Source organism: Pezoporus wallicus, unplaced genomic scaffold (genome assembly GCF_028554395.1).
Source record: "Pezoporus wallicus isolate ANWC-B61680 ecotype Strahan unplaced genomic scaffold, APGP_CSIRO_Pwel_v1 contig_13622, whole genome shotgun sequence".
Classification (NCBI taxonomy): Eukaryota; Metazoa; Chordata; class Aves; order Psittaciformes; family Psittacidae; genus Pezoporus; species Pezoporus wallicus.
This window is the reverse complement of record NW_026636904.1, coordinates 178913-199603: the sequence shown is the minus strand read 5'-3', so window position 1 is coordinate 199603 and position 20691 is coordinate 178913. Positions and strand designations below refer to the sequence as shown.

At 47.6% G+C, this 20691-nt stretch overlaps 1 protein-coding gene across 3 annotated transcripts in view; it reads right to left on the bottom strand.

The window, feature by feature from the left end:
- Window positions 1–20691, bottom strand: part of ACSF3 (acyl-CoA synthetase family member 3) — a 78351-nt gene that overhangs the window by 40505 nt on the left and 17155 nt on the right. For 2 of the 3 annotated variants that reach the window (XM_057402227.1, XM_057402228.1), the window contains exons 2-6: window positions 18604–19320; window positions 16968–17123; window positions 6755–6909; window positions 6125–6270; window positions 708–820 (exon numbers count right to left, since the gene is read on the bottom strand). In XM_057402227.1, the coding sequence (XP_057258210.1) occupies window positions 708–820; window positions 6125–6270; window positions 6755–6909; window positions 16968–17123; window positions 18604–19320 (1287 nt within the window). The remainder of the gene's footprint in view (window positions 1–707; window positions 821–6124; window positions 6271–6754; window positions 6910–16967; window positions 17124–18603; window positions 19321–20691) is intronic. The other variant, XM_057402229.1, reaches the window with a different exon arrangement.

The following is a 20691-nucleotide window of genomic DNA, read 5'->3' as shown; positions in this document are numbered from 1 at the left end:
GCTTCATCATCATGGACATCTGGGACAGCAGAACTGCTGGTGCAGATATCACGTGGCTGTTAGAGCTCGGTATGCAGCTGGACCTTCATGGAAACCTGATGAGTTCCCCCCTCATCTGTTTTGAAATGAATGCAACCCCCAAGGCCACCAGTCCTGCCCTTCCAACTCTCACTGCTAACCCCCTGACCAAACCCAGTGAAATAAACACAGGGTTAGAAATCACTCATCCTCTCCTCCAGACTGCAGATATTTAGTGACTCTTTGAAGCAGAGTAGGGTTCACCTGAATTCCCTTCTATGCCTTGTTTTTACCTTCTGCAGTAGATTTCAACTTTTTGTCCTGCCTTTCAAAGGCCAGAAACTGCTTAACTCATCACCTTCCTCCAGGGCATCAACAGCCTCAGCAGATACAATATCATCTTATCCCATAGCCCTTGTACCACAGCCTTCACCTCCCACTCCCACGCAGAGGGTGTTATTCTCTCAGATGTTGTTCATCTATGCAGCAAGGACCACACTTGTGCAGTCTGCAAAGTAACAGGGCTATAGTAACACAAAGAAGAACACAAAAAAAGAGACATTCTAAAAGCATCACCAAGTTCCTGGGAGTAACAGCAGTGCAAGCTTCAGTCCTTGAGGCTTCAAAGAGCTGGGGAGGAGAGAACTCATGAGACAAGTGAAGCAGTAGAGAACATGGATGAGCACTACCTGTGTGCTGTCTTCATCTCCCTGAGCATGGATGGCATAGGAACGAGCACCACTCTTCAAGGTCTCAGTGACAATGCGCACTTCTACCCCTGGCAGTGGGGTGCCCACAGAACCTATGAAGGAAAACAGCAGTGAAACAGTGGACAGCCTCTGGGAAACAACAAAATCAAGGATGCAAAAGAGCAGCTGCTCGTCTATCAATGGCATCTGCAGACTGTGCTGGCACTAAAGAACTTCCTAGCAGGGGGTTATCCTTCAGGAAGGCTTCAATCACATCATATGTCTGCATGCAAATGTCACTGCAGTGCAACACGCCGTTGTTCGCTGAGCAGGCAGTGTTGGAAATGCCTAGGAAAACAAATGTGTCTCCAGCCCTGAGCAGTCTCTCTTGGCCGGTCTTTGAAGACATCAGCACAGCTTCGTAGCCCAATAATGAAGCTGTCTTTTTGTAAAGAAAAAAAAAAAAAAGGCACCATGAAACCTACACAAAGACGTGAAAAGAAAGAGCACAATGATTACTACAGTGGCTCACTGCTTCTCTAAAGCCTGGATTTGACAGAAAAGGCAAAGGCTTAACAGTGTGAGAATTGCAAGGGATTATCTCAGTTTTATGAGACATCAATACACTGTATATAAAACATCACAGGAGAAAAGCAGAGATCAAAACCACATCACTCTTCCACAGGTTTCAATTTTCAAAGCCAGGGAATCTGACACAGTGTCATGAACAACTGCTTTTAAGCTCCAAGCTGGTTCTGCTGACCTAGAGCTCCCCAACCTGCAGTCTGCAGCATTCCCACCCTTTGGTTTAGTGCATGCTTTTCTTGGTGAGCATCTGAAAGCACAGAGGACAGGACAGTTTTGTTCTTGTGACTTTTGTCTCATGAGAGGCTCAAGGCCCAGCATCCACCAGGAGTTGAGGGCATCTGCTGGTTTCCCTCTGCATCTCAACAGCATGAAACCACTCTCAGTGCAAGATGAGAACCATGACTTTCATCCCCTGTGACTGGGGAGAGAGACATGGGCACAGAGCTACCTAGGGCTCTAGAGGACTGCATAAATCTGAGCTTAAATCAGTAAGAGATCTCTCTATTTTAAGAGATGATCAATTCCCCCCCCCCGGAGAGCCTCAAGCTGATGATGCTTTCTAAGTCAGCTAGGCTTGACATTGCAAAGTCCTTAGACCAAGGTGTGCAGGACCTGAAGCTCAGTATTGTCTTCCCCTTGTCATCTGTATCTGAGGCATTTGGGTTCAAGTGGCATTTTCCCTATCCTGGTCTCATTCTCCTGCTCAAGCCCTGGAGATGTGGTATCTGTGACATCATGATTTTGTTTGCTACATTGGTCAGTTGCCATGGAAATAGATATGTCATCGTAGCCCAGATTTATGGCATCCCTGCAGGATCAGCTAAGAGCAGATGGGCTATGAGGGAGTGAGATTTTATTGCAGTGAAACTACCCGAACAATTAGCAAATCTGGCAAGAAATAAACAGAAAGCGACGTGGCAGTTCTGCGATGCGTGTCTGTTCAGCTTGAAATTGCCTTCGGCATTCAGGTCACCCAACATGCATCCAGGTCCTTCTCTTACAAGCATCACTTGGGCTGCTCTTATTCCATGGGCAGACACTGCCAGGAGTCAGAGACAGAGGACTGCAGCAGGGTGAGGAAGAAGCATGAGCCAGAAGAAATGCCTTGAGGTACCCTGCCAAGGTCTTTATGTATTTTAAACAGTCTGGTACCTGCCATGGTAAGCTCCAGGATGATTCAAAGCATGTAACAATGCACAGAAAACACCCTCAATGTTTGCATGCCAAGCTTATGAAGCCACCTTCTAGATTTCTATGGGAATATTTTCTCCAGTGCGAAAAATGCCTTGTGTGAACAGCCTCCAACCTGCCTGGGACACGTGGGAGATGCTGCAAGGGACAGCAGGGAGATGCTGCAAAGTCAGTCTCATAACGCTCATGGAGTGAGCAGTAACCAGTGCAACGAACCACCATGGGCTCTCACAGACTTGCCATCTCTGCAAGCTTTCAAATCAAGATCGGATGGATGCTTTCCTGGAAGATGCTTCTTCCCTGTATGGAAGCTACTGACCTCAATGAAGGAATGTGACTGATTCACAGGCAATAGGACTCAATGACTAGTGCCCACTTCCAGTCTCAGTCTTTGAGAATGAAATATAAAAGATTAGCTGAGTGCTGCCAAAGCTGAAGACACAGAGAAGGCAACATGTCCCCCTCACAGTGTTTCAGATCACAGTTACAAATACAGCTCCATCAACTTATTTTCTACTTGGCTAATGTAAAACTAACACATAGAGTAAGTCCCTCATAGAGAGCTGCCTCCTTGTATTCAGTCTGGAAAAGGCTTTCTGATATTTAGGAAAAATACAAACCTGGAAACCAACATCTGCAAAGGCTGAAAATGCCCACAACATTGATTACAGCTACATGAACCCGAGTGCGTTAATAAAAGTCATGCAAAAACAATGACTAGAGCTTCTCAGGCCCATCCACCATATCAAGATACATGCCATGCAGACCTCAACAAGTCACCAGAAGGTTGAGCCTGTTCCCTAAGGAACAACACTGGAAGTCCTAGCTTCACCCAGACTGCAGTCTACAGGTGATCAGAGGGGGTCTACACTCAGCACTCACTTCCTTTAGTCCCCAGCCATGATCCCAAGGGGAAACTGGGAAGAAATCCCTGCTCTTTCCCCTCTCTCTCCCTCCCAGCTATCTCCAATTTGAATGTTAAGAAATGCTGGCAGCATGCCTGTGGTGTCAGCTCAGCCGACACCAGCCAGGCTGCAGTCAGGAAGGAGTGACACTATTATTCTTTCACCAGTTCTCCTCTGTTTAAAAAAGTTGTCAGCTCTTCCCAGATAAATTTAATTGGCCCTGCAGTCTGTGTCCTTCGGTATCTGGTTACCTCGATGCTGTTATGTGCAGTGGTGTCCTGGGAGAATTGAAACAGGCCAACGATAAGGCACTCAACGATCTCACTGTCAACAATACACGGAGTCCCCGCTGTAGGAGCTATTAGCTGCCTCTGATCTAAACCTCCAATTAAAGTGGTGATTAGGCCCAGTGAGGCATTCTCCATCCATGAATTATTCATCTCCCTTCACAGTAACAGCACCAGGGGGATTAGAATGAGAGCTGGTGAAAACAGAGGCATTTTAAACAGGGTTTTAACCATATACAAGCAAACATTTATCTTTCAAATCTTTCATCTTTTCTTCTTCTGGAAATTAAAGCTCACGACCCTTCAGACCTGTGCTGTGGGTGGATAATGATGCCACACTGCCAGACACCAGTGGTGACATGGGCAGGCTCCAAGGACTCAACTCTTCCCCAGCCACACCAAGTGGGTGGAAGAAGGCAAGGGAAGCCTCAGGACCTCTCCTCAGAGGCTCATGAAGCAGTAGAGAAGGATGTGTGCTGCTTCCATTGCAGGAGAAATCCCCTGGCAAGTGTGAGGATTCCTGGAGTTACCTGCAGGGTAAAATGCCATGCCTGTGGTGCTCCTTTTTCAAAATACAGCTAGTAATTGCTCTGGCCAGGCTGCAGGTCTGAGGTCACCTCTGCCTAGCACCTATCAGTGCCATCTGAGGCCTTTTCTCCAGACACTTAACTCCTCCTCCTACCCATTCTCTGTTCCCAGCCCATCATTGCATTTGACTCTCAGTTGACTCTCTTGCACTGGACACTCTGTGCTACCTGGTGACCTTACATCCCAGCCTCTAATGGGGTAGTATATCAAAAGCTTTTTCAAGGCTCCAGTAAATGATGTCTCAGCTTCACCCATCTGCTTCCCAGGTGACACTTTCTGAAATAAATTAATCAAGCCTATTCAATTATAGACTTCTTTCTGGAAGGTCTCTCACTGATTCACACCTTTGTGAGATGCTCCTCTCCCTCCCCTTAGGGCTGCAGCATCCCCTAGACAGTGGCTGGAATGACAGTCAGACAGCCATTACCCACAGGCCCTCTGCTTGTAGCTGCATGAGAGGATTTGTTCCCACCTCCTCTGCAGACCTTGGTGCCCTCAGGGATTCTGCCCCAGCTCTGCCACCCAGCTCTGAAACAGAAGCTGCCTTTCTGAGTGTCAGCATCTGTCTTGACTATGTTACTTTCAGTCTTACTTCTTTTCTCCTCTTGTCTCCTGGGAAATTTCTAGAGCCTCCACTCATTTCTCCTCCTGAAGGCGAATGAAAAACAAATATAACCATGGCATACAGACATTCAAATGATCTCTGCACCATCAGATGGTGCATGGGGCATACGGAGAGCTCGAGCTCATGCAGGTGAGAATTTTGTTTCCCTGCCTGCTTCTCTCTCCTGCCTGCAGCACTGGGGCTTCTGAAGGAAGGGAAGACTGGCTGAGCTGGGATAGGGGAATGACAGTTACTCTGCAAAAGTAAACTAGAGATTGTATTTCACACTAGCCCTGACCTGTTCTCAAGATGAGGAGCCAGTGTGGGGCAGCTATAGCTTCTCATCCTGTGCAATCTCTGCAGGGGCACAGCCTCTGCATCCCATGGGGTGCTGTGGGGAGCCACGATGCCCTGGACAGCCCCCTGGGTAGCACTGATCCCCCAAGACACTGGAAACCAAGATGATGCATATGGTACCATGCATATGCAGACAGTGTGTGGGGAGAAGGTGGCATAGTGGTGGGCTGGGTTGCTTGGCAGACAGATGGCCACGTTTTTAACCAAAGGGAGGGTGGGGGCATTTCATATTTTGAATGTTTCAGATCAATTTCTGGGTAGGTTACATAAAGTACAGATATTGAGAGGAGGCATGAAGTGTAGCTAAGAGAAGTGAGGGAAGACAAGGAGAGAACAGAACCACAGTGTACAACGAGGTGTGACAAGTTCTAATTCCTGAAGAGCCAAGAAACATGCACTAAAATAAGAGTGAGCAGACATCCTATTTTAAGTATTCAGTACTGATCAGTTGGACAAGAACTGCTTTGTGGAGAACCCTGTGTCAACACCACACATAAATACAACCCCAAAGAGCAGGAGCCGATGATGCAGTCCCATCACAGTGCTTGAGCTTGCTAAGACTTTGGGAATAATAAAGCATCAATATGGCCTCTGCCTCCTGGATAGAACCAGGCTGGCTGCTCAGGTCAGCATACACCACTGCAAGCTCTGCACACACAGCTTTGCCAATCCACCATGATCAGTGATCCCAGGGAAACCCATCAGCTACTACCCATGCACCCCTATCCCCTACCTGGCTTCCCAAGGCCAATTCCCCTACCATCATCATTCCTACTGTAGCCTGCTCCTCAAACATGACAAATGGTGATTAGGTATTTATTCTCTGTGATGAAAAAAGACAAGAATACTTCACAGCCAAATGCCTCCAAACAATGTGCACTCTCTAGAGACTCCTACCTGGGACACGGACTCCATGCAAAGGGTTAGAAAGCGCCATCCCAATTTCAGTCATCCCATACCTCTCCAGCAATGTGTGCCCAGTGATGCTCTTCCACTTCTCCAGGACAGGCACAGGCAGGGCTGCTGAGCCTGAAACCATTAACCTGAGCAAGGAAACTCATGTAAGAAAGTATTCAAGATTACCTGTGCTCCGGGGGATTGCAGTCTAACACAGGGTTACATATAGTCTGCTCCTGCATAAAATCTTAAGACAGAAGCCCTCGAAACCTTTTAACCAGTAGCAAAGATGTTCCTCAGAAGAAGATTCTCTGTCTGATATTGGTTTTATGTTAAGATAGGACAGACTCCTAAAAGAGATACTGCAGTACAAGCTTGGGTTGCAGCACAAAGTCCTCAGTCTTGTGTTATGTAGGGTGACACATATAATGAGCACACAGACCCCTTCTGGCTTTACCATGCAAGAGTGGCTTATAATTAAATAACGTCACCCTTGTCCTTGTCAAAGAGACACTAAAGCACAACAGCCAGCACTGCAGAGAGGTGATGCTGAAAAGCAAACTCATCAGATCCACCATGGAGACAGCCAGCCACCAGCAGCCCCTGCCCACAGGGGCATTGCTCACCTACCTGATGTTCTCTTGGCAAAAGGCACGCACAAAATCCTGCACTTGTGGCTGAGAGAAATGATTGTCGTAGTACTCTATCAGCTTGACATAGATAGAGGGCACTGCCATGAAGACACTGATTCGGGGAGCTTGAGAGCTTAGAAGCTTCTTCCAAACCTAGAAAGGAAGGGAATATACATGTATAAAAATACACCTCAATGTAGAGATTAGAGGGAAGTGACCGTCAGCGCTGTCAGTGACTCCTCAGCACCTCTGAAGAGGTTCATAAGTGAGGACTCTGCAAATGCTTCACAGGGCAGTGAGCTCCACCACTGCTCCTTCATACGGTGCAAGGGGATGCTGAGGTACAGGAACACAAGAGGCTTGTCCAAAACAAAGCCACCCTAGGCTGCTCACAAACAGTCAAACCTCTGCTGTCTGAGACTTCTGGAAAGCACAAACAACAGGAAGCCCGTTGTGTGCACCTGATCCATGCCCAAAACAATGGCTCCCAACCTTCATCATGCCCTTACTGCCCAAAGCACAATATTCAACTCTCTCATCCCACCAGCAGATCACCCATCTGCTTTCACGCACAATGAGCACTAGATGATGGAAATGGCATTTTTCTGTACAACCAAGAATTTGCTCACAAAGACTTAAACTTATGGTAGAATTAGTTAATTCCCTTAATATGCACAGCTCTTCAAAAGGCTACACAAAGCCACCAGCTTATCCAAGCACGCAGCTATTCTTTGGGAAGACACTAAGCCACATCTGAAGAACACAAGAGAGTTAGGATCCCACAGACTCAAACCTTTAAGGGAGAAATGCTTTTAAGAGAAATGGCAGGGCTGGGAAGAGAGAGATCATGCACTGGAACTGGGAGTGAGACTCCACTGCAATGAAAATGGTCATCTTCTGATGAGTTGGTGCAGAGAGGCATGCCCTCAGCAAGCTCAGATCACCCATCAGAAACTGCAGGTAAAGCATCTACAGGCAGGAGACAGCAGTTATCCAGGAGGGCCACCACACCAAGCACACTGTTCCCAAGAGGAATGGCTCCTGTGGGACAGATGTTTTCCAGCTGTAACTCCTGCTAACCTGTGGGAACTACAAATGGAGGCAAATTCCAGGAGCCAGCTCTGCTGGCGGAAGGGTGAAGACAAAGTGAACCTGGCTGCTGCCCTGGCCAAGCATCCCCACCTGAGAGCAGTTAGCAGTGGGTGAGAGCCATAAATACTGCAACTGGGCCCATTCCTTCCACACCTCCCCACTCAGCTCCCTAGGTGAGCTCTTCCCAAGACAGGAACAAAACAAAACCATCAATAAATAAAAGGCTACAGTGACAGCCACCTCCTTCCTTTCACTCTGGCCCATGCCCCGTTGTTGACAAATGTATTTCCTAACAGCTCCTGACAATGTGCCGCCTCTCCCCTCCCTGCCCGTGCATGCTCAGCTGCACAAAGGCATGTGTGACCACGAGAAAAGGCAGGAATTGATTGAAGGTGAACAAGTGATTCTCCTTCATGCTGTCATTCTGCCCCCTTTCCCTCCGTCCTTCTCACTCAGGCTCCATTTCATTACTTTCTACTTGGTTGCGCCAGTGCCGCCTCCTCCTGCGTCTCTCACTCCACTGCTTCAGAACAATCAACTCCTAAAAAACACCACCACCACCATGTTGTTATTCTTAATAGAGCAGGACACATCCAACAAAGGCACCAGCCCACCAAACAGAAGGGAGTTGACGCTACCACCCAGCCCGGAGATGGTCCTCAATGGTGTGAGACAAATACACAAGGTGGAAATCACCCGGAGACGCTGGGAGCTAGGACATGAGTGCTACAAGATCCCCTTAGCATCAGGGAAAGCAGAGGAGGAACATGACTTGCCTGGACCAATGGGTGAGATGCCTAGAGAGAGAATATCACACTCCCTTGCAGAAACCTCACCTACCAGCATGATAAAACAAGCTGGAACAGGCATAACTGCATTTAAGAAGGATCTAACCCTACCATACTTTTCCCAGCCTCTATAGAATCATAGAATCTTTTAGGCTGGAAAAGACCTTTAAGATCATCAAGTCCACCCATTAACCCCACACTGCCAACTCCACCACTAAACCATGTGTGATCCATGATTAAGGCTCAAGCGAAGCTACTCCTAGGGGACTACATAGGGACCATCACTCTTCAGACACAGTTCCCCAAAGATCCTTTTCTCTTCAGTCCCCAAGTATCTTTCCCACTTGAGGCAGCAGAACGGACAAGGACCTTTTCCAATGCCAGTGGTGATATACATGGATCTACTCTCCTCAGCCTGGTGCTCCTGAGAGCCATTGCCTTGGGCATGCAGAGATGTATGACAGCAAGCAGGGAGCAGAACTGTGCTGGAAGAATTGAAGGGAGACAGATGCTCAGAGCTGTTTGACCCCGGCTGCGTGCTTTTTGTTTTGGCCTTCACAAGTCCAGAGCAGCTGTTGGGAGCAGAGGCAGACTTCCAGTCTGTCCATGCAGCAGTTATTTTCACATGGATTTGGATCTGAAAAATGCCAAACCAATCACTCCAAAACACAGCGGATGTCTCTCGCACCCCAGAGCCCCGTCCTCACACGCCTGCTCAACTCCTGCTCTAGATAAAACCCTCACTACCACCACTCCAAACACAGGGGCAGCTTTTTCTGTGTCAGCCCGACTCGCCCCAGCAACAGCCCCTTCCTGAAGATAAGCAGCTGCCTTTGGATTTGTGCCACCAGCTGCCGGGGCGATGTGCTGACAGCCAAACATCTCCACCTGCTCCGCTCCTGCTCAGCCAAATCTGGATCTTACCCATGTGTTTTAACAGTGTTAAGCACCGAGCTGTGGTACAAAGCTGGCAGCCCCAGGCTCTCCGCAGCCCCTGAGCTGTCCGGAGGGCTTGTAACTGCCTAGCCAGCTGTGACAGCTATTTCTGTTTTATAACTATAACTTCACGGTTTCAGAGAAGGATCTGGGAAAGTCTCGTTACCTGGGACTAATCAATCAATCCTGGGGCTCGGACAGGCTCATAGCAAGAGGCCAGCTTTGCCCTTCTAGCACACAGCATCCTCTGACACTGTCAGGCTTAGAACAGCACAATCAATCTCCCCCTTCTGTTATCCCATGTGTCACCGTCACCACATCAATTACATGTGGTATTGGCAGCCCATCATTTCATTTTATTTTGCTCACCTCATACCTCAGTGCTCCAAGTGCTTTTAAAAAGCTATGGATTCTGGAAGCAAACACAGCATTGCATGCCAGGGCTGCCAGACTTTGCACCAAGCACTCACCGGACACAAGGGAAGCTCCAGTACTCCAATGGAATGTTCAGGAGATGGACCAACATTCCTTTTAAGGGTTAGGAACAAAAAGTTTCTAATTGGAAGAAAGCAAGAATAGGAACAGCTTCCTACCAGCAATAACAGCAGCAAAAGGCCAGGGCAGGCTTAAAGGACAGGGCTGCCTGAGCCAGCAAAAGAAGTGGGAGACTTTCTGTTCCCAAGAGCCTTCCCATCATCCCAACATTCCTGATTTTCTTCCCCTCCCACTGCATAAAAGCGTATCTGGGCAATTCCAAGGACTGGCCAGTGAGTTTTTTGCCATCAGTAAATGAAAAAAAAGGAGAAAATTACACCAGTGGGTACAAAACAACCCCAGTGAGACACAGCTTAGGATTTTTCCCACGTATTCCTTCCAGCGCACAAACAGCATGATGGTGAACAAGGACGCAGGAACACGGCAGCTGCTCCAAAACATGGTCACTCCATACAGCAACCTTCCCAATCAGCCTCCAGATCTGCTGAGGTGGCCTGAAGCAACAGATGTGAGTGCAGAGGAGAAAAGGGAGATGCACAGTGCTATGAACTAGACAAAAAACACCAAATCTACCAACACCTGTGCATCTTCTAACGCAAAGAAAGAAGATGGCAACAACCATTTGTACACTAAAACCTGCAAGACTTTGCCTGATACAGGACTCCCAGAAGCAGCCAGAAGAGATGCAGACAAAAGCTGAAAAGGAAGTGAAAGTCCAGCATAGATTTTCCCATCAGACCACAAGCCGATAATAGACAGCCCGTGCTGCTGCCTCTATTGACAGCTACAACAGCTCCTCTCTTCTATAAAATTATTGTATCATTTTCACTTGTTATTGAATTTTTTAAAGCCTTTTCAAAACTAACAATACCCCTAATGCAAGGTTAAATCATCCCTTTACTTCCCTTTTGATCAGGAGATGGGTTTGTGTTTTACATTGATCGCTGCCATGTGGGTGGCACCACAAGTGAGGAAAAGGGCTGCCTGCAATTTTTAGAGTGTCTGTGAGAGCAACAGGCAGTAACACAGCTGCAATCAAACCAGCTCCTTGCTCGGTGAGACCCTGTGCCTAACACTGAGGTCAGAAAGCTCCTGTAACTCTACAGGAGCACCAAAGGGATGCCAGTTTATCCCCAACAAAGGCAGATGGGCACGGCATGAGATGGGAGAGCATCAAGGGGAGAGCTCTGCTCTCTCCTAAGGATTGAGCCACGGATATTTGGTGAGCAATACACAGAGAATCATTCTTCTCTTCAAAGGGAAACTGGGCCCTTGGTGGCTTTGTCTCATGTCTGTTATAACCCCAAACTGTTTGTGCTCTGCATGACTCTGATTTTAATCATTTATTCATCAGTGCAGTTTGATGGCCCCTCTGCATTCCAGGCTGAAGCTTTTAAACCCTTCCTATGCTGCAGGCATACAGAAAGGAGCAAGTGCTTTCCCTGGGACCTGGTAATATAAGTAAATATGACAAGCTCTGGTTCCATTTTTTATATTTCCCCACACACATCAAAAGACATTACTCCATAACAGATGCTGAGGACAGACGGCAGATCTGGGGAGACAGGAAGAAAAATCTCTAACTTTTCAAAGCCAGGTCTGCAAGAAGTGATCAAACATAATCCATTCACCAGTGACCTACTCCTCCCTCCACCGACTCCTCTTTGAGTCTGAAATAAAATTACTCCCCTGAAGCCTCCCATTAATGGATGAAAAGACAATTGCCTTTCTCCAGCTGAAACCGGATGGGAGACACAATCCCCAGCATGCTACCAGCAGCATCTTAGCGGTGCTTGGTTATTGGAGATCAGATTCCTCTGCTTGCATTTGCTTTTCTTTTAAAAATAATCCAAAAGAGCTGCCCAGAGTGATGTTTGCATAAGTGACAGATACAGAGGACAGGCTCACTGCGCTGCACGCCTCTCCTTCCCGGAGGCAACAGTGACTGCTGAGCCATAGATCTCCCTGCACAGCCCAGCAAAGGTATAAAGCATCAGCACCCAGCCTGGTTCACACAGACAACAGCAGCAGCAAGGACAAACAGTTTGCTCCCAGATGTAGCACAAGCTGCTGGTATTCACAAGAAAGTCAGGGGTATACGACACAGCAGCAACCCTAGAGCAACACCTCATACACATCCTTGGCGAGCATCACGTCTGGGGCACGCTCTCACCATGGGGAAAAGCTGCCACAGGTGACAGCACACTCACAGATAGTCCCGAATCACATGCTAGCTTTGGGCACCCATCATTCCCATCTCCCTAGAAGCAGGATCCAAATAAGCTTAACAATTTTGATGGCTTTGTGTGTGACATTATAAAACCGGGTATGAATTTTAGAGGGCTTGATCCTCGGAGGCACCTTAAATCAGACATGCAGTAACGCTGGCACCAAAACAACAGCTCCTTTTGGAACTTCAGGGCAGTAAATCTGCATCTTGGCATATTTATCATGGAAGCCGTTGCAGGGCACAAACTGTGTTGTCATTCTGCAGGCAGCTCACCACAGCTCAAAACCTGCCCAGCAGAGCCAAGCAGGCAGAACACTCCACAACTAGGTCACACAGAGCTGAGATTTCTATATGCTTCCCCCAACACTCATCAGAGCAAGCTTTTTTCCTTCATGTTTCTGAACACTTCTATTTCCTACTCCACACTTAAGACTAAAAGACCTCCTGGGATCTGATCTCATGTTTATCAATATGAAACGCTGACAAGGAGCCTTTTGCTATTAGAACATCTTGAGGCAAGATCAGAGGTGGTCCGAGGCAAAGAGAAGCTGCTCCCGCTGTTACACACTCAGGGTGGATCCACTTCAGCCAAAAGCCTTCAGCAGAGGATCCTGCAAAGCAGACACTGACCTCATGACTCGCTCTGAAAGGGTCCTGTTCACAGGGGGTCCGTCTGCAATGGGACCATGAATGTGTGATTGTCACAGCAAGAGCATGGGCACAGAGGATGCTTGGCTTCCCCTGGGTCTATCTCTCGAACCTCACTGACGTTCCCATCGACTAACAGTCACACCACAGGGTGTGCTCAGTCTTAGTGGCCATCAGTGAACTGATGAAGGGAAGGGAGATGGAAAGAGGGAGTCACTAGGGAATGGATACTGTAGTGCGTGCTCAGTGCAAACCCCAATGCTCACAGGGGCCTTCAAAAGGCCAGGAGGAGGCGGCTCACCTTGCACTCCTTCCTTAAGCAAAGGCATTAATGTCTTCTCCTCTGGCCACCAATTTGCACCAAAAATGTACAAATGCAGCATCTTTAAATTTTCTGTTCTTGCATAAGCAAAAAACCAGGCATTTTAAACAGGTTCAGAAGCAGCTGGGAAATGCTGGCTGCCTGCAAACAGGGACAGTGCAGCTGGAGAAGTAAAAACTCAGCTTGGAAGAAATGACGGGAGGATTAAGGACACTTATGCTGCAGAGCCTGCTCTGGCTCTGAAGGAAGTTTCTGCCCTCTCAGTTCTCACTCTTGAAGAAAAAACACCCAAACCAAACATCAGAGCCACCCCTGCCCCACACAGCTGCCGGGAGGAACACACTTTCAGGCTCACTGCTGTTCTCATGCCTGTTTCAAGTCCACATGCCCACAACAGTGCTGAAATGTCCGTCGTGTCCCCCCCCCCCAATCAGCATTGGCATTCCCAAGCATTTCGAAGCACCAGAAGGACAGGCAGGAATGCTGGGTGCTGCTCCCATTGTCTCCAGGCAGGATTGCAGGCAGCAGCAGAGGAAGGGCTCCCTGGGAAGACACACTGCACCCTGAGGAGTACACACACCAGAGGAATTAACATGTCACATGCGAGTAGACTGTAACACTGGAAATTAAGGCCCATTTATAAACCCTTTATTAATAAATGATTAATAGATGCAGCCATATTTTTTAATAACTTACAATAAAATGATGCTACGAAAAGCTTAAGCAAGACAGTCTTAACAGATGGTGCTATAAAGTGAATTATAACATGTACAGTAGCTAGTGCAAAGTAATGGATGTCCTCATTTAATAAAAAGAGCCTGATTTTATGCAGCAACTTTCATGCTTGAGGCATCCCAATACACTTTAATGAGCCCTTGTGGCCTCACCAGTAGCTTGCATGCAGCTGCAGACATCAGATGCTGTTTTAGTAAGAAAGTGGATGTTGGTCAGGACACCGGGGTTACTCCACAGACTTGATTTTTAACCTTTCCTTGGACAGCTACCAAAAGCAGATGGAAGGGCCTGAAAGATGCCACCTCCTAACACTGCACTGCAGGGAGCAACAAGCAAAGCTTGGTCCGGGGCTCGAAATGTCTTTAACTAAGGAAAAAATGAACATTATTACCACTGAAAACAGACCGGCGTCTGCATCCATGACTATAAGGCACGCTGCAAATTATGTAATTTAATAAACACTGTAATAATAAAGTATTTATTTTGTATAATGAAGTGTTAGTGATTAGAAACCAAACACACATTGGGCATGCTGCTGCGGTTTCTCTTGAACCTTTGCCAGTATCACTCAAGGCTAAATATGTCTGCAGCAGGTTGAGAGTAAGTTCCTAGCCTTGTTTTGATCAGCCTGTCAAGTGTTTTAGCTGCCATTCGAGTTTCTTTATATCACACTATAATTGGCTGCTTTCTCAAGGTGCAGCGAAGGGAAAAGAAAAGCAGCACGCAGCAAGACTCGGGCTCCTTCTGCAAAAATCCTCCACCGAAACTCCGCTGCTTTTCTGAAAGCTGATTTCAGTAGCAAAGGGCATTTTGTAAACAGCTGGTGAAAATAGACTGGAACTGAAAGGCAGCTTGCATTAAACTCCACAAGAAAGCCTTATTTACCCTCATGTGCTTTCTTTGTAGTGTCGATCAAACCACTTTCAGCTCCCAGGGGAGGCCCTTGGAAAAATAAAGGGAATAAGGGGGGGGGGGGGGGGGGGGGGGGGGGGGGGGGGGGGGAATAGAAAGGCAAATGACATCCTTCAGAGCCCATGTGCACCTGAGAGCCCTCAGCACAGCACTCGCCGCGGCAGGCACACTTGCCATGCTGACCTCCCTGCCCAAGTTCAACCTTCAGGGTCAACTAGACGCCTCCAGCACTGTCCCCGCCTGCCCTTGGTTGTCAAGTCCGGGAGAGAGCTTTGATCAGAGGAGGCAGGCAGGCTGTCCCGCTCCCTGGCACCTGAACCCATCCTTCAATATCAGCTCATTGATTTGCAGATGTCGGGGAGAGAGCAGAGAAAAACACAAGGGTGTAAGGGACAATCAATCACCGGTGGCACAGGATGTGGAGAAACGCGCCCTCCAGAGGGCTTGGATTTGCTTCCAGGCTACCAGCACCATCACCAGCATCACCAAGCTCCAGATTTGGTGGGGCACACATCCCTTGCTGCACCTGGAGCTTTTGCGGTGACACACTAAAGATGGGGAAAGACAATCTGGCAGTGACCATCAAGGAGAGAACACTGGCTACAGCTGCCACAGGACATTCCTGCCTTCTTTCTACTGCAGCATCCTATCTATCTACTCTGGAAATGCAACTGCAGAGCTGCCCCTCCAGGGTTATGGGGCTGTTCTCCCCTGAAGGATCAGTGCTCAGCCAGCAAGTGGGTGTTGAGGTGTCAGGGCCATCTTGAAACAAGAAAGGAAGCATGCATTTTCTGTGGTTGCTTCTCTAAGCAACAGAAATAAGCAATGAAGAATCACACAGTCCTGCAGTCACTCACATAGGAGCCCAAACTCAACCTCATCCGCCAGCAGCACAGTCTGGGTGCAACCCACACCTTTGTACTTTGTCCTTTCAGTGTGACAAGGCCACTCAGCACATGGGTAAATATAAACAGGTAAAGCAGCCCGTTTAGTTACAAAGCACAGGCCTGACAGACTCTTTTCCCCTTCCCAGGGAGTTCTGTGCCAACAGCATACATTTCATTTCCACTATGAGGTGGCAGCAGCACCCAAAATGCTAATTGCTCTCTTAACAGTGACACTGCAGACTTCAATGTCTCCCACACAACACATGACACTGGAAGATGTAGATGAGCAGGACTGGACCACAGGGACTGGTAACTGTTGAAACTGTTCTACCTTACTGCTGGTTTCCCTGATTCTAGTCCCTTTTATTCTTCTCTTTAGGTCAGCTCCCTGCCACCACAGCCAGCAAGCTGAGAAGCAGAGCACTGGGACTGGCTCAGCATGAAAACACCCTTATAAGTGTGTTTCTATTGCATTTAAGTAAGGCTTCCCTCCTGCCACCTTTCCTGTAAGGCTGTAAGAAGCTCTCAATTTGCAAACTCTCCCTCATACCACTGAATCTAAAACAACAGATCTGTTAACACTTGCTTTCTGCAGAGAAAGAGCAATGTTTCCATGCAAGTGATGAGTAAATGCACTTCTCTCACCTGGACTGCAATAAACTGCAAAGTCTATGTTCTGTCATGTAACATAATACAAAACACCAAGGACAAATGATTGGAAGGGAAAAACACAAGCTACTAAAGATGCCAACAAGCAGCACATCTTCAAGCAGCACACCACTAACAAGAAAGGAAAAAATCCAGTTATTTCCACCTTTCCTGGTACTAGAGAATTAACAACCCTTATTCTAGGTGCAGATACTCTTGGCATGTATGTAGAAGGGCCCACCTTCAGTCAGAGACCCTCAGCATCAGAGAAAGGGCAATGTAGCATTATCATTATGTATGTCACACTTAAACAAGTTGCAGCCTCCAGAAGAGCGTGTTTATCCCAGACTGTGTGCAACTAAAACCACTTTTTTTACAGGCAGTTTGTGGCCCACATGCAGCCAGTGGCTAAAGAAGCTGGAATTCTTTAAGAACTTATTTCCAAAGTTGCTCTAATTACAATGCATGGGGTCTTGCTGCTGAATTTCAAAGACAACATGCCATCCCTCCAGGCTTACCATCTGTGCATTGAATTCGGGTAACATGATGCATGTCGCTCCCACCCAGAGAGGACAGAGGAGCTTATTGATCACCCCGTGGACATGATGTAAAGGCAGCACGTGCAGAATAACATCCTCCTTCCTCCACTCCCATTTCTCAACCAGCCCTGTGGTCTGCAGAAAAAAACATACAACCCAGTGTTAGGGCAGGAGGAAAGACCCTCACTGCTTTGAAAAACCCGAGGTATCCAGGCCCCACATCCCCTGGGCACAGCTGGCAGCAGGAATCCCAGACCCCCTGGAATGATGCCTGGGCACAAAGATCTTTCCTTTAGAGTCAGCACGAGCAAAATTCCCACCATAACAGTAAAATACAAGAGGAACACCTTCTGCATCTTGTCAGTACGTGTCTTCATGTATATCAAAGTCCTTCCTCATTGATCAGAAATAGTCAACAGTGATTTTAAGCAGGGCCTACAGAATTACTAGCTTGCTGCTGCACTTACAGGGTTGGCAGAAATAATAATAACACCCCCCCATTTTCTCAGACCTGTGTTGACATAATTTGGACACCAATGACACTGGGCTTTCAGCACCTGTAAGGCATAGTCAACAGGAGCAGAAAATCACTGTCTGATAAACAAAGCAGGCTTCACATTTGTACACAAAATATTGGTCTATCAATATACTAAAACTACATAGAGTATATATTCTAAAATACTCTGCTATGAAGGGATGATAATCTAAAGTGTTAAACTTCAGGATTCTGGGTAAACAATGGCTTTCAGTGCCCAGCATTAGCAACTGGAAAGCTTATTTCCAGGCATCTAAAAATAATAAAGCATTTGAATAGTGGAATTTAGTCATGTCATTCACATGCAGGGAGCAGGTTTTAGGCTTTCTGCAAGACAGCACAAAAGATGGTGACTGCTCAGGCCACCTCCCAGATGATCAGCATATTTGTAAGGGAAGAGATTCTTTGCCCAATATAGCCAAGCCCTGGCTCTATCCATCAAAGCTTTCATTCCACTCCCGACACTGCAGTATCTGAGCACCCAGAACAACGTAAGCTCTTGGGAGGTATCTGTAAGGCATGCTGTATTCCCTGCCCTTTTTTCCCTAATGGCATGAGTCTATCCGTTGCAGGCAATGATAACCAACTGGTGAGGTAGTCAGCAGGCTCATTCAAACTTTTAATTCCTTTCGGCTCAGAGAGCTAATGGATTTTTTGCCTTGGGGATATATAGCTGAATAATGCACAGATTTCACACGGTACTCTACTGGGCTAATATATTCCAAACAGGGGCAGAGATTCTTTCCTAGTCACAGTGAAGAAAAGCAAACTGCAAAGAAAGCAGTCTTTTTAAAACAGGTCTTACTCCTTGTGCTTTCCAGGAAAGCAGTGAGAGAGCCCCTCTGCCCCGGCTACAGCTGCAGATCAGCAACAGCAGAAGGACAAGATTTAGGTCCTCGCTTTTCTGTGTTCGCCTTAAAACATGCTGAGGGCTTTCAAGACACAGCCCCACAGCCTTGTGTAGAAATACAGCTGTGCTAAAATGTGTTGTTCTCTGGGGTTTCCAACCAACAAAACACCTCTGAAGGCCAAGATCTCTGTAATGTACCACAAGCTCTGCAGAGGGAAAGTAGCACTCACCACAGCTTGCACGTTCTCATGGGTGCTGAGGACGCCTTTTGGTCTTCCTGTTGTCCCACTAGTGTAGATGATCATGGCTCCTCTGTCTTTCCACGAGGAGCAGGCTGTCAAGGGACCCTCCTCCACTGGTGCATGAGTTGCTGATCCATCGCTATGAGACTTAAGAAGTGGCAGAACAGGGACTCCTACCTTCTCAGCACTAGAAGCTATTTTCCCCACATACTCCTCTGCTGCGATGACTAGAGCGCTTTGTGAGTCCTGAATCACATACTCCAGTTCCCGTGCAGGGTGCTTCTTGTAAAGGGGCACTGCTATGCCCCCACTTATCCAGGAAGCCCACTGGGCAACCACATACGAGGCATCATTGGGACACAAAAATGAGATCCTCTCTTCCTTCAAGTCCCTGTTGGAGCACTCCAGAGCTCTACAGATCTCCTGGGACAAGCGCAGACTCTGGCTGAGAAGGTCCCTGTAAGTGTGCTCACCATTTTGGTCAATGATGGCAGTTTTATCACCAAAAGCCAAAGCCCTAGTGAAGACAGGGGTAACGTCACTGCCGCAGGATGCCCGTGCAGTTTGCAGACCCCTGTGGGGACAGCCAGACCTCTTCTGCCCATGCAGCCCCCATCTGCAACGGGGCAAGTCCCGGATGAGGCAGCGAAAGGGGAAGAGCAGGGAGACCAGCATCCTGCCAGCACTGCCTGTTTTGAAGTGATTCTGCAGAAAGCAATTATAGGAACAGATAAGTATGTGCAGCAATTACCCAGGGTGTTATTCCAACAAAGGAAAAGTGGCAGCCTTCATTTGAATAATACCCACTGTATTATTAATGTTTATGCTTCAGACTGCTGCATTCCCAGTGCACTAGGCCCTACCCAGATGGAACAGGAGACAAGGGTCCCTTCCCTGAGAAGCCTCCGTGTGCCTAAAAAGCAGCCTTACTTCAATTATAAAACAATTTTCATCGATCAGTAATACTAGGACACTAAGTAGGGGTTACCTGAGGTGCCATTCTAACACAGTGGGACCAGCATTTAAAGAAATTAAATAACTACAATGGTACCTAGCTCTCAGCTTGCATTTTCCACCACTCTGGTTAACTGCAGCCTTGCTCTGTGGTTTGAGTTAAGCAGCAAAAATCCAAGCCTCTGAGGTTTAGCCCAGTGGAGGATTGTTTCCTGCACACAAGCTTTCCTTCCAGCAATAGCACATCTAAGTACAGGAAAGCATGCAAAGCCTCACACCTGACAGGTCATCCATCATAAACACTGCTTCAGCTCAGAAGCTTTCTTATGTGACAGACCAAGTAGTTAACAGCTCCCGATCAGGCACAGGCAGCAGGAGCCCTGTCCACAAGGAGCAGCTGGTTTTCCCTGCAAACAGCAGCAGGAAAGCACAGCCACACACACGCTGACTTCAGGGCTTGGTACAGCACTTGTGAAAGTACCAACAGTGCCTGGAGCTGGGAACAGCATGAGGACAAGTTCAGCCACAGCACCAGGCTCCACTCGGGCAGCCAGAGCTTGGTCTGAGCCCAGCCCAACCATCACCCCAACCTGGATGGAGAGAGACCAGTGACATGATGCATAGGGGCATTTAAATCTCCAAAGTGGAATGCTGAGGAGTACCAGCACCAGTAAAGCCTTTACAGGAAGATCATCGACTGGCACAAACGTCACCCATTCTGTGTGCTTAGACAGCACAATGACATCAACCCATCTGCTCATGGGAGAAGCTAGACAAAAAGCTTTTGTGATAATTGGTGAGAAGTACCAGCCGTTTGTGCTTTAACTGTCTTTTCGTTATCCCTCTCCTTTCAAAGGGAAAGTTTCATGTCATCATATTGGGACACCACCTGGATCATCTCACAGCAACATCAGGGAAAAAGCTAACTCAGAGCACAAAACCCATAAGAATGTAACAGGCAGATAGGAGCCTCAGAAGAACACTTTGCAGGGGAGACCACCGGTATACCAAAGACGAGAGGAAGAACTGATAAATTAAGAGAACTGAGGAGATGCCCCAGAAAAATCCCAACCCCCTCTGCATAGAGCGTGGAGCTCTGGCTGGAAGCTCAGCAAGAACAAT